Here is a 14,225-nt window from a genome sequence, read left to right as displayed (position 1 = left end):
GAGGCAATCAAATAAAACAAATACAGCAAAAGTAATTAAACATGACTGCAATGACATTAATGCATCCAAAATCTATTAAAAATGTCACTATATATTATATATATATATATATATATATATATATATATATATATATATTATATATATATATATATATATATATATATATATATATATATATATATATATATATATTATATATATATATATTTCGACCCACATTAAGAGAAAAATCGCCAATTAACCTTAACTGCATGTTTTTAGACTGTGGGACCAAAACATTCCATTACATTTGCAGTCAACATTCTACAAAAAAAAATATTGTAAAACTTTACAATAAAAGCAGCACAAACATTTGAATTGAGTGAACAGCATTTCAAGTTTTCACTAACACCATGCAACCTTCTTACATCACCAGCAGAGGGGAGCCGCACTGATCTTTCCATCGCTGTACAAAGCTGCTCACTAACAGCAATTTGAAGTGATTTTCTGTCTTAATCAAACCTGAGATTAAAAGAGGCTTACAGTATTTCTGCTTCACTTCATTTAGCTGTTGCTGCGCAGCTTCTCTGCCAGTCAGTGTTGTATTCATATCTACATTTTCATCAGTTGTGCACAATAACTAACTCTGTAACATGTGAACTACTTCTCAAAATGTTTCACGTCAGGATAGTTCCCAGTGTGTTATAAAGTCTGCTTTTAAACATGCAGAATTACTTGCCAGTGTGTCGATGTAGACATATGGTCTAGTCATGTATGCTTTAGGTAGTTTGGACTATGCTCCTGCATAGCAACAAGCCCCTCTAGAGCCATGTTTGTTGTGGGGATCATGGTAACAGTGAGGACCGCTGAAGGTGTTAAGGATGAGTGCAGAAAAAAAGCCCTTTGACTTCTGGGAAAAGTCAGGCTTCAGGTTGTAAGTCAGACCCGTGAAACATTACTTTAAACCGTTCTGCCATAGGACATAAAATGAATCCTTTACATTCACAATATGTGTTTATAAATATAGCTGAAGTGGTTGTTAACCCCTTGTTGACAATATTGAGACACTTTTTAAAATGAAATACACTTGTGGTCTCATATACTTAGTGTTTTGAGGCTAAACGTAGCTATGACTGTTTTTTAATGGCATGAATACTTGCAATGAAACTAATCAGAGCTTCAGAAAAGCAGCGTCTTGCTATCCATGAACTCCAAGGAAAAATAATTAAGTTCTGCTGTTTAGTGTGCAGTGTGCACACAGGAATGAGTAATATGCATCCAGTGCTCTGGTATTTGCTGTGTGTCAGTGTGTACTTGAAGAGTGTGTCTGTTTGTATACACTGTTGGGAACTGGAAGGAAAAAGTGTATCACTGTGAGCAGACAGAGGTACTCTTCCTCTGTCACCCTCCTTTCACTCTCACAGATCATCTTCATTTAATTGTTAGAGGTCACATATAAAAGGCCTCTTAGTGCCCGAGCTCATACAGTACATTTTAATAGTGTCTCGTTCACTTCACTCAGTTTAACATGGGTTATGACCTACTTAGGCACAGATATCTGCGATATCTGAGTAGCATGCACACAGCTTTGGTTATGTGTGTTCAGACGAGGAGTCTGGAGCAGACGTGCTCCATGTCACTTGGCATGCAGAGCATGATTAATCACGCCCAGCCTCTGAAGCTCAATAAGAGGCTGACAGATCTGGTTCATCTGTTCCATTAAACAGACAGTTTTTGAAAAAGTCTCCCAGAGGCAGCAACGACCACAGCGTTCAGTCAGCTGGGAATTAACTGGCAGACTCACAATGACTGGTTCCTTTGACTCATAGCACCAGTCTGAGCTGCAGTCCTGAGGTCTGACATGACCCACTACGGAAGAACTTCAACCAAAAATCTCTGTTGCTAACACATATTACCTTTAAAGTCCTAAAATGTTTTACCACTCTGTAAAACAATGTCTCCTGCTGTGTATCTGCCTATTCCAGCACATCATGGAAGCATTATCACTTTTAAACGGACTTGAATACAAAAATCTCAAAAAAACACTTTATATACTAATTTCACTATGATTCAGGCACATTTGGTATCTTTGTAAACGTCTGCATCTAAACATTCTAAATAAAGTTCTGCCGTCTGCACAAAGTACAGCTGTGTTGACTTGTAAGACCCTGGAGTGGGCCCAATGTAGGAGAAGGGCTGCAGATGTCCGTTGTTAAGCAAGCAAGAGAGGCAAACAGCCTTGCAAAACACAGTTAACTGGAACCAGCAGAGTGTGCGGAAGCCTCTCTCCATCTGCAGGAACTGGCCAGTAAGAGCAAGAGAGCGTTTGGCCTCTGGGGGCTGATTGCCAACTGCCCCGGCCCTCTTCTACCCCGCCTCTCAGTCTTGTGCTATCCATGTCCACTGCAGCACTGTGCGCTCCAGGATCCCTGGGGCCCGGGGCTCCAATAACAGATGCAGGCTGTCCCACGACGGCTTTCACTTCCCCCGACTGTGTGCTCACTTTCTGGCTACCTCCTCCCCTCCGCCTGCAAGTGTGCCTCTCAATTGTAGAGGCTTGCTCTTGTACTCCAAGGGGCCCAGCTATCACTCCGGCCCTCTCACTCTTCAGGATCCAGGCTGCAGCGATGATGGAACTCTTGGCCATGCTCATGGATCCATTTGTTTGCCACTGGAACATACGAAAAGATGTGAAATATGTTTGTTAATAAATAAAAGATTTCTTGTCTTTGCATCTTTTTTTGAGTTTGAGCCTCAGCATTCATTTCTGATTGTGTATCTGGTTGCTATAAAACAACACAACCACCAAATGCTTCTTCCGCTGCTTTGTGATGATAAATATCCTTCTGTCAGTTTAACTGAGGGCCTAAAACACATTTCAGGAGTTCCATGATCTGGGCCAACCAACAGCAGATGTTCAGCATGCAAAATGAGCGCTCAGTGACTGAGCTGCACTTTGTAACGTCTCTAACTGTATAATGCAGCCAGATGTTGTCTGGCTGTTGCACATTCGCTCCTATAAGACAAGAAAGCTGAACACTGGAAACAGACCATGAAAACTATGTTTAAAAGGACTCTGATAAATTGCTTTGCCTTGCTGTTTTCCATATTTTCCCTTTGATTCATCACATCATACCGGATCTATTGACTCTTACCCCATTTGTCCCCAATGAGCACAGGGCAGCCAGCATGCAGCGTGTCTGCGTCTCCTTGACCGTTTCTATGGAGATTCCACCAGAAAATGGCTGCTTTCTGTGAAATCAAAAACAATATAAATCACTTTTAGTTTTAGTAAGTTTGAAAAGTTGCAACTCACAATTATTTTCACTATCAATCAATCTGACAATTAATTACTTGGTCAATAGATTAATCTTTTGGTTCGACAAAATGTCTATCACAATTTCACAATTGATTTGATTGACCAAAAGATATTAAATTGACTCTAATATATGACACTGAGAGGCTAAAACTGTAGGGTATGTTTGTCATTTTTGCTTGAAAATTCAACTAAACGATTTATCGATTATCATAATATATTGTTTTTCTGTTGATTGACTCATTCAGATTTAATCTAAATATCTCAGGTAGAGCATGGGTTCTTACACTATTTTATTGGTAATTTGATCTGTTTATTAGGATCAGTTACTTTCGGTATAAACAGCTAGGAAGTGAGATCTCAATAACATGGAAGGCGAGAGGTTAAACCCCAGGAGTGCCCTAGTAAAAAAATTCCACTGCAGCTCATTTATCAACCGAAAAACAGCTTCAACCTCCATTGAGGCTCGACTATTCAATAGCAGTATTCAGGTGAAGAGAATCTCCTGGCTGTTGTTGCCACGATTTGACCTTTTAGCATTTTGACAGCTGCACCAGAGAATGTGAGTGAGGCGCGGAGTGAGGTGAAAATAATGCTCAAGGCAAAAAAGAAAAATGACACGAAGACAAGAGACGCTGCTTTGAGCACATCTAGCCATTTGCAGAGTGTTTACCTCCACGACGGGAACGCTGAAGTTGGCGTAGATGAAGGCTGTGGACCCACCTGCCTCGACAGAGCTGAGCTGTGGAAAAGGACATTCCTTCAGAGTTGTGTCTCGTGTTTATGTGCTCTTTTTTTTATGAAAAGCCACTCTGTCTGCTGCTGTTTTTAAAACATTGCAAAACACCATTCTTTTTTTTTTTTAATCACTATCCAATTTTACTCAAATGTTCACGTAATGACAAAAACAATACTCATAATATATGAATACAGATTAGTTACAAAATAAAAATGGTTTAAATGAATGGAAGAAAAATACAAGTAAGAGCAAAAAAAATGAAAAAAATAGAGAGTTTGTTTTTTTGCATGACAGAACCTTTATAAAAGTGTAATTTAAGCACTGAGGTCTAGGCTGAGGCAGGTTGCTCCAAAGTCTTGCAGCATTCATGGCAAAAGCCTGTGTTTTTTAATTCATGGGTTGGAGCAGTGGGAACAGGAACCTGCCCAAGAACTTCTGGCCGCTATCTGGGTCACACAGGGTCATAGGATGGTAAGAGCAAGACTTGACTCACATATATCATAAAGGTTGCCACTCGATTCCCAGTTTTCAGCTTGAACACGGGACTTGAAGGCGACTGGAAAAAACACAATCAATTGATAAATCATGATTAACGCAAGCACAGAAATCATGCGAAAGCTATAGCAATATAATAACGTGTCTGAACTTGTTAAACAAGCCCATCAATCAACTTACTGTAGCATGGTCAAAGTGAGGCTCATAATGGCCACCAATCCCGTAATTAACCACTTGGAGGTGCTCGCCATATGGATGCTTCACATTCAAACCTGTGAGAATGGAAATCTTGTGGTCCAGCTTCCCGACAGTGGAGTGTGCCGAGTCCTTCAACCACGCACTAGAAATAAGATATTCATAAATAATAACTTGAAAGCATGAACACACATATCTACCAAGTAACTCTTTTGTACCTCTTGCTGATGCGATACTCTGCTGTTGCTTGTTTCTCTCCATCTGCCACCACAGATCGTTTCAACTTGTCATCAAAGACAGAAAAGAAAAACATTTTTGAGCGTGTGATTGTTACAGCATCCATATTTCGTTTTCCTGCTAAAAGGCCCGGACAAAATGTGAAGTAAGAGCATGAAAACGTGTTCCAATGACGTGTCCAAAATACTAACTGAGAGCAGATTCGACAACATCAAGAACGTGGATCCAAAAAGCAGCGATGATAGGCTTCCATTATTCTTCTAATTTTGCATGCCCGATCTTAGCGGGCGGAGTTATGGTGTTCAGATGACCTTTTTCCTCCCCTGCAGGTGTCAGTTTTAAGTTTCATCTTATCTTCACCTTGTCAAAGTGCATCACAAAGTCTCAGTCTGGAAGGGAGTTGGAAAGTCTGCCCTTCTTAAAATAAAGCCTCAGTGATTTATTGGGACTGCAGAATCGTCATACTGCATTCTGCTTGTTTCATACATATTTTCCGATTTGTAATGAGGTACGTAAGCTGGTACAAGGCAGAAAACTAGTGACAGTATATTCTTGATTAACGTTGCAGATCAAACCCCTGATGACGTCCAGGGGCCTTATTGCCATGAGAGACATTACGTCATTCAGCACCAAAGGGCTTACGCAAGAGGGAAAATGGTAAAAACAACAATTATTATTCCACATAACAATTCATCATCAAGAATGCTTAACTCCAAACAACAGGCCTGGTATGGGCTCCGGGATCCAGCATGAACAAAGTGTTAAACCATGTTCATTAAGGAAGGCTGCTCACTGCACCAAACTAATACCGTATACCCTGGGCCTGTTTTCAATAAACCCACAGGCTGACATAATGATGAAATAAGCACAGGGGTTTCCATCTGAGCAAAGCCTGGAAAACTCACTGAACAATGCCAAAACCTCACAGAAACTATAGGGCAGCAATTGAGTTAGCCCACCAAATATTCCCAACTGAGTCAGCTCTGAGGATCATTCACTGAAGCTTTCCATAAAATGAGCAGAAACGTGATAGTTGCTTCCATATAGATACAGAGGCTCCATGATAGTGGACTGAATATTTACCAGCAGAGCTCAGCAGGGTTATTTGGACAGTCTGAGGCGCTCAGCCAAGTTTTTACAGTAATGTATCCCTCATTCCTTTCGGCCTTGAGAAAATGTTTGGAAGCAGACCAACTGTTCCTCCGTACGGTCTTTCCAGCAGGAAAAGGTTGGCTTAGACCACAGCAACCAACAAGACCCACAGTAGAGCAGATTATCAAGTAATATACGCATGTTTACAAAAGATATTTTTGTTAGAGGTACCCTTACTATTAATCCAATTACAAATATTTTCGCAATGTTGCCACATGACTTCATGTTTCTCTTTTTCAATGCAGCCAACAAATTATGCTCAGAAAAATGAGTGTCATAAGAAAAAAGTTCTCATTATTCTGCATAATATACTGTATTCAGAGCACTATACTGTTGTATGATGCATTGATTTGTAAGCAGCATTTTACTGTTGGTCCATACATACAGTACATAGCCATGTAATAAAAATACCTTAAGGAGTACTTCATTACAGAACTTGAGTAAATGTACTTAGTAACTGTCCACTACTGACAAAGTATGAAAGCAGGTGACATCCTGAAATAACAGTGATACAAGAAAAGCCACCATCAACAGAGGGCAAAACATATCTTGAACGAACTCATGAACAAGGGAACATTTAAAACAAGATCACCGGTAGTTGCCAATCGGTAGTTGTGTGAAAACATAAGACCTGATTCTTAAATGTGAGACTAAGGTACAAGGCGTTCAAATGGCAATAGCAAAATGTTGAATTTATTTATCTATTTGTTTACTTCAACAATTTTTAACAGACTCTCTTCAACTCTTGCTGTTGTCAAGAAAAAGTGCTTTTTTGAGTACCGTGAGAAAAAACTCAAACAAAATACGGGATTACAAAACCATTTGACGACCCAATTGGATTACCTAAACAAATGTGTGTTGTGTATAAAAGCATGGCTTTAGCGGCTAAAAGGCTGACATATATTAACCCGCACATGATGAGGAAAATGTACTCACTCCTGGATGAGAGGTCCTCTTGATGTCCTCAGCCTCTGTGTCAGTGATGAAGTTGTGGTACAGGACCACATACGGCTGCAGGCTCAGCACTTCACGTCTTACGGGCAGAAGCAGCAGTTGAGGATTCCCGTTGGTGAAGTAGTCACAGAATAGTCTGGGGTTTTCAAACTGCATTGGCTGCTAAAGAGAAACAGGCATCTGAGGTCCATTAACAAGATCAAAACAAGATTTAGTCACTTTTTCGCAAACAATTAGTCTTGTTCTCTCGCCACACAAGCTTAAAACTGCAAAAATAAATACAAAAATAGAATAGTCCTTCTGTGGCCAAGGACATCCCCATTACAAACGTGATGCTAGTAAGCTAATATTAGCATGCTAACACACCAAACTAAGATGGTCACCAACATAATAAAGTTATACCTGCTAAACATCAAATCGTTAGCATTGCCATTGACAGCAAGGTGATTTTAGCATTTAGCTCAAAGCAACGCTGAGCCAATGAACCACCATCACGGCAATAGTTTTCATCCTAAAGTCATTTTTTGTTTCTCTGGTTTCTGGTCTTTAATTCTGGTCAATAATTAAAAAAAAAAAAATCATTCATCATCAAACCACGTGCCTCTTTTTAAGTTGCACTTTTTAACATTACACACCCAGCAGCACATAACTCACAGCTGGCTATACTGAACATTTTCTAAAACATAGAGTCAAATAAATGCAGATGAAAGATTTAATTTATTGGTATGTTCCTGAAGGAACACGTGAGCTACTGAAAAAGCAGGATTCCATTGCACATGTGGTTAGTATTATACAGTTAAGAATACTCTGGTTGTTGTATTAACTTATCTCTTAACCCTTCCATATATTTTCCCTAATACACTATTTGCGTTCACAATGATTAACTGTGATGAATACCTGAGAGCCTTTGGTCTGGCAGAGCCTCTCGTATGTGTCCCTGGTCCTTAAACGATTGGAGGTGGGTCTCCTCAGCTCATCCACCCTGATCGATTTGGGCGAACTTGAAAGCAGTAGCTTTTCGTATTTCTCAACATTCTGCAGAACCCTTCCATTCATTGGATCTGAGAAGAAACGTGTAAACGTGGTACTTTATAGAGCATGTTGCTTACAGTACAGGCTTCAGTCAGTCGGCAAGTTCACAGGTATAAAGAGGGGATTTAATGTGCCACAGACATGACTTAAGGAAAGGGACAAGTCAATTCAAAATAATTACCATGATGCAGTAACTCCTGAGATAAACTAAGAGCGTAGGAGACGTTTCCTGTCTGAAACAACGATAAGAATTTAGGGCAGTGCTATCCATCAATCATCTTACAGATGTGCATTTCCCAAGTGTCCTTCTACCTACTTTAAAATGAGAGAAGGCCAGGTGATCCAGAGCGTCCTCTAAAGTCCCAGCATTCTCAGGGCTCCACTCGCCTCCTGTTCCCCTGAAGAGACGCACCGACTCCTCCAACCACTGCACTGAGTGGTAGTAGTCTTCCTGCTCGTAGGCCACCTGCGTGAAATCACAGCTGGGTTACTTTTAATTACTACGATGTGGAGATTCCAAAGGCAACAAAGAGTCAGCATGTTAGGCTGTGTTCAGGTACTGGACTGGAGGACCAGATGTCAGCCGGCTCTGGTCCATGTGCACGCATGGCTGCTAGATTTGGCTAGGTTTTGGGGTCACATCGTTAGCAGCAGTCAGCCAGTCTAGCCGCAGGCCGGTGGCAGCAGCCAGAATCAGACCAGTTGCATTTCTATCTCGTCATTTAGCTGGCGTAATGTTGGAACCCTGGCATGCTGGATTTAGGGCGACTTTGGGCCAAATCATTTGTCTACTGCCTCTTTTACAGAAAAATGGCATTTTCCACTGATGGCAGGTTGGAGGAATGCAGAAATGTGACATGAAATACAGCAGATAATCACCACAGACGTTATGAGACTACACAACTTAAACTATGAATTCAACCTTTTTATTTTGGACCTTTTTTTAGAGATTGTTTCTGATGAGCTTGACCGATTGTGTTGTTTTGTAGTGTGTCTTATTTTTTCCTTGTACTCGGGTCTCTCTTGCAAAAGAGATCTTGATCTTAATGAGATTACCTGATTAAATTAAGGTTATAATTAGAGCACCATACAGGATGTGATGTAACAACCACTGCAATCATTAGGTATTTTCTGCCTATTTTTGACTTTTGGGTCTCATCTGGGACTGCAAATCCAGATCATTTTTATTATTGATTAATGTGGCGATCATTTTCTCTGCTATTTGATTCATTGTTTAGTCTATTAAAAAGTGAAAAATGGTAATTACATTATCCACAAATTTGATTTTGTTTTCTGTCCAACGGACCAAAGCCAAATATGTTTTGATTACTATCATGTAAGACAAAGAAAAGCAGAAAATCATCACAGTTGAGAAGTTCACCAAATATTTTTGACATGTTTGCTTAAAAAAAATGACTGAAATGATGAATTGATTATCAAAACAGTTTGCTATTCATTTTCTTTTGATCCACTAGTCGATTAACTGACTCATTGTTGCAGCTTTAGTGTCCTTAGACTTTATGAAATAATATATTCTATGTTCTCAACCTGGTCCATTGACAGCATGTCAATCTAAGAGATTACACGCGTATGACCTCTCAAGCAAGTACATTGTGGATAGAGCTTCATAACAGCTTACATAAAGTAAGAAAGTCATGAACACTGGCCACAGTATATATCTCTTTACCGGGACTCAAGTTGCTTTTGCAGCAGACTTAACTTGATTAAGTAGGTGCTGACTACCGGCCTGACAGAACCCAAATAAAAACTGAGTGACACGAGGCTCCCCACATCACAGATTGTATCCACAACCCATCTATAGCACACAAACACAAATTCCAGTGTACCATTTAACCCTCCAAAAACACCAACTAATCAACTAATCACACACAGCGACTTATCTCCGCTACCGCACACTCAGTTCACAACATCGCCCCCCCCCCATAATTTGGGGAACAGTTAGTCTCTAAAGAACCAATGGACTCTTATATTCTGCAGATCTCAGAATAGCCTGAGGGAAGCATCTGTAGTTATCCTGCTTTAAAATGCCTCCAAATGAAATGGACAAGCTACAAACGTCTGTTAACAAAACCCTGCCGGTTTTGAGGAGCGGTTTAACAGCCACGTAAAAGCATGTGCAGGCAGTTCTTTTACTGACGACACCCTAAAACTAAGCATCTCTGTATGCAGATGGTGCCAGATAATCTCAACCTCAGTACAAGTGAAGGCAAGCTCGTGCTCTTTGCTCCAAAGACCTCTGCTGCGTGAGATAATGTCTTTTCCATACAACAGGATTTCTCTCCCACACAGTGCCCTGCCCTTACACATCACCACTGTACATAAACAGTGGAATTCATTGCAGGGAAAGCTTCTTTTTTTCCCCCCTTTCTTACTTGTATAATAGCATATTCATCTTCACATGAAATGGATTCCCAGGCACGCAATGGGAAGAAGTCCACTTTTTTTTTTTCAGGCTGACTGGATTCCCACCTCACAGTGACTGACAGGTTTGGAATAAAAATTATTTTGCAGACCTTTGGAGTGGGATGTTAATCAGGGGAGTCACTTTCACAGCAACATCGTTCAAATAGCTCTCCCTTTCATTACTTTACTCGAGCACTCGCAGCTTATTTTACTCTGAAAAGAGACCACGAATGATGACAGACCTCTTTCAACACTCTCATCACATTTCTTTGCTGAATTTTAGGAAATACAGATGAGAAGAACAAGCAGTTGGTGGGGAGTAGCACAGTACATATCCTCGAGAAATGCACTCATGTACAATTTGAGGTATTGTGCGTTATGTTTTTATTTCATATTACTTTATACATCTACTCCATTGCAAGCTATAGATAGTGACTTTGCAGAATACGATTTTTGAAATCTTTGAATCTAATACATTGCTTAAGAACCAACCTGTGGTTCCCAACATGTTTGGCCCGTGAACCCTGACAAGAGTTGTTAGCAGTCTCCCCAAACAGTGATTTCCCCTTTAAACTTCTAACATGGTTAAATTTCAATAACTGTTTGATGCCCAAAGAGATAAAACTCAAACCAAAGATGGAAGAAGAGAACAGAAGTTCGCTTTTTCCACTTCCATCTTTTATTATGACCCCTGAGATTGACCCCTCAGATTTATCTATAGTGACTCTTTGAAGGGGACGAACCCTAAATTGGACTTAACTACCTAACTGTATATAAAGTACTTAAAACCAGCTCCACCTCAAACAACTACAACAGTAAAATGCTGCTTACACATTGATGCATCAGTAAAATTCAATGTCATAATGACTACTTTTACTTTTTGACTTTTACATTTAATGGAACATTTTTAAACCGTGGTGTTGGTACTTTTTCTTAATGAATTGGATTATTTCTTCAAAGAAAAGATAAAGGAAAATAATGGATTGTGTACCTTTCCAACCAGAAAGCAGTCATCACCAGACAGCGCGACAGACACTGCGGGCAGGTAGACATCAATAGACTCGCCATTAGTGACTCTCTGGAAACGACCCCTTACGAGGCTCGCAACCTGGAGAGCATACACATCCTGCAGCCTCATCAGGCCCTTGGCGGCCCCCTGGAGGTCTTCCAGTTTGGGCAGATCGCCCTCTTCCTCCTTGTAACTGGACCTGAGGGCTGGACAACAGAGTGCCAAAAGGTGAACTGGGGGGGCTGGGGTGGTGACAGCAGAGAAGAGGAGGGAGGCGTCAGTTATCACCACCAGATGTGTCTGTAAAGAACGCAGTGAGCCGACCTTGTGTGTTCTCCAGGGCTTCATTGCTGTGGACTACATTCAGCCACTCTGAATGCAGCCTCTTGATCAGGGTGAATGCCACCAGCGGGTTTGCCATCGCGGTTGCCGGGCCTTGGTAAAGTTCAGTGTGCAGGTCTGACACTTTGGCATGAAAGCTGTGGGGAAGATTGAAGACTGCAGTTACAAAAAGACAGAGAAGACCCAGTGCTCAGACAGTTTCATATGCAGCAAGTGAGCCGTGGGAACCTTACAGTGCTTTTGAAAAATAAGAAAAATATAGTGTATATATGACATTGTGCCATAAGATAACTTAGATTCTTCGGCTTTCTGGATGGAAAGATCTGCATTGTTTACCACTATCATCATCATCAACATCATCATCATTACATATTCTTAAAATTGATGAATAAAGCCGATGCATGACCCATTTTCCAACCTCGCATCACAAAATAGCCACCACAATAAAGCAAATGTTTTTATGGTCAAAAGGGCTCCTCCAGGAAATTAGAGACACAGGAAATTAGAGACACAGTAAATGCAGTATAAGTATAATTGGTGGGAAGTGACTGGATAAGTCCTTTATAATGAAAGTTTCTGACTGGAAGAAGCTGCAGCTGATAAAACATGAATCTTGTAAAGAAACATCCGAAAACAGAACTTAAACTGTGTTATTTCCACAAGTTTAGACGGTGAATTCAAATCTCTTGGACTTTAAATCAGACAAGAACCGATAATGTCATCAGGTGACTTGTTTTTCTTTGGTTGGACTCTTGTCATTTTTGTATAATTTCATCCAAATGAGGTTCATTTAAATGCAGCTGTGGGTCTAAACATGTGACCATAAATCTCCACATGTGCTCTCATCATCATTCCCAAACGCGTGTCCCATTATTACTCTCTGTCTGTGGAGGGGTTACAGGGTTTGCCACAGTCTAGTATCTTTACAGTAAGGAGACTTTTCTTGAACTGAAAAGAAAAATGCTGTGAATTAGTCCTTTAACTCGCCAGACAGTTCAGATGTGCGGTGATGTTTCTCAGGATTGTGGCCCCAAAATAGTCCGGGGAACTCAATAGTTAAGCATGTGTCCTCCTGCATGTCACTCACCGCTTGATGTCCTCCAGTCGCTCTGACTCGTGGTCAATGTAAGTTCTCAAGTAATCGATCAGCTTCCGTTCAACACCGATCGCCTGCTTCACGTTCAGCAGCGACGTATACATTTCACCTAAAGACACGGGGATCACAGCTACAGTCAGGAGACTCCAACTGAGGTAAACGCGCGTGGGATACATCATCTCAGATAATAAACTTATTCCCTCTCTCTCTCTCTCCCTCTCTCTCTCTCTCTCTCTCTCTCTCTCTCTCTCTCTCTCTCTCTCTCCTGCAGCAGCTTCTGCGGGTGGGCTTCTCTCTCTCTGCCCTGAACTGAGGATCTTCAGGATTTACAAACGCGCCTCTAAAGTCCACACGGGGATCTCCCTCATCAGCGTCCTCCTTCTGGTTATGGGACTGGCCTGCGGGCTGTATTCAGTCAGGACAATTAGGTCCTCATTACAGCAAGCAGGTTTATTTGCGCCGTTAATAACAGGAACACATAAAACTTCCTGCAGTTAGGGTCCAGCGCCAGTTTGTGGGGTCTGTTTCAGATTAAACGCGCTTCACATTCAGTTTGAGCTTTGTTTCATGCAAATAATGAAAATGGATTAAACCAAGGTATAATTTATGCACCAATCTCATTCAACTTATCTGTATTTGTTTAAAGTGATTGATTAGGGTAAGTCATTTGCTAAAAAAAAAAAAGGTGATATGCATTAGGTATTGAGTTTGGAGTCAGTGCGACACCTGCAGGTGAATGCTTTGTACAACAACCACGCTGATATTTTAGAGCTGCACGGTAAAGACCTTTTGAGTGACTTCATTGTTGTGGGGAATCTTTAAAAAAATAATAGATACAAGAGAACAAACTGCAAATTATTACTGTAGTGTTTAGAAATATTAATATGTAATGTGATGTGCTGTTAAGTAACAAAATAAACAAGTATATAAGGGACCACACAAAGTCATCATTTTGTTATATCATTGTATAATTGACTTGGTGATAAGCCTTCACCATATATATATATATATATATATATATATATATATATATATATATATATATCATCACCACCCATACTTACAGAAAACATGAGACTTGTAACACAATTTTAACAACTTTTATCAGCATCAAAAATGGTGTTCATGAATTCAAACAGCATTAATCTGCAAGCCTTTTGTTATTTTTGGGTTTACGAATATGTGTAATACAGTCTAATCACAATGGATTACAGAAGGCCTGAAGCATAAGCTGCTACCCAGTCACACAGTC

The 14,225-nt window shown here is 40.4% G+C and overlaps 1 protein-coding gene across 2 annotated transcripts; it reads right to left on the bottom strand.

Annotated features, from left to right (window-relative positions):
- Positions 1–227: 227 nt before the first annotated feature.
- p4ha3 (prolyl 4-hydroxylase, alpha polypeptide III) lies at positions 228–13,196 on the bottom strand. 2 transcript variants are annotated; one of them, XM_068727612.1, is made up of 13 exons: positions 12,965–13,196; positions 11,860–12,014; positions 11,518–11,741; positions 8,419–8,568; positions 8,284–8,335; positions 7,968–8,131; positions 7,053–7,232; positions 4,946–5,010; positions 4,713–4,872; positions 4,531–4,593; positions 3,972–4,040; positions 3,138–3,234; positions 228–2,653 (listed from the first exon to the last, which is right to left on the bottom strand). In XM_068727612.1, exons 1-13 carry the CDS (start codon positions 13,150–13,152, stop codon positions 2,583–2,585), a joined length of 1,638 nt encoding a protein of 545 aa, XP_068583713.1. In that variant the 5' UTR covers positions 13,153–13,196; the 3' UTR covers positions 228–2,582. The 2 variants fall into 2 exon arrangements, with proteins under 2 accessions (XP_068583713.1, XP_068583798.1); XM_068727697.1 differs by lacking the exon at positions 12,965–13,196 and having other exon boundaries at positions 7,053–7,229; positions 11,860–11,979.
- Positions 13,197–14,225: the final 1,029 nt, after the last annotated feature.

This window comes from Cebidichthys violaceus, unplaced genomic scaffold (genome assembly GCF_023349555.1).
Source record: "Cebidichthys violaceus isolate CVI_PGR_0920_01 unplaced genomic scaffold, fCebVio1.0.p SCAF_1, whole genome shotgun sequence".
NCBI lineage: Eukaryota > Metazoa > Chordata > Actinopteri > Perciformes > Stichaeidae > Cebidichthys > Cebidichthys violaceus.
This window is presented reverse-complemented; position numbering and strand designations above follow the sequence as displayed.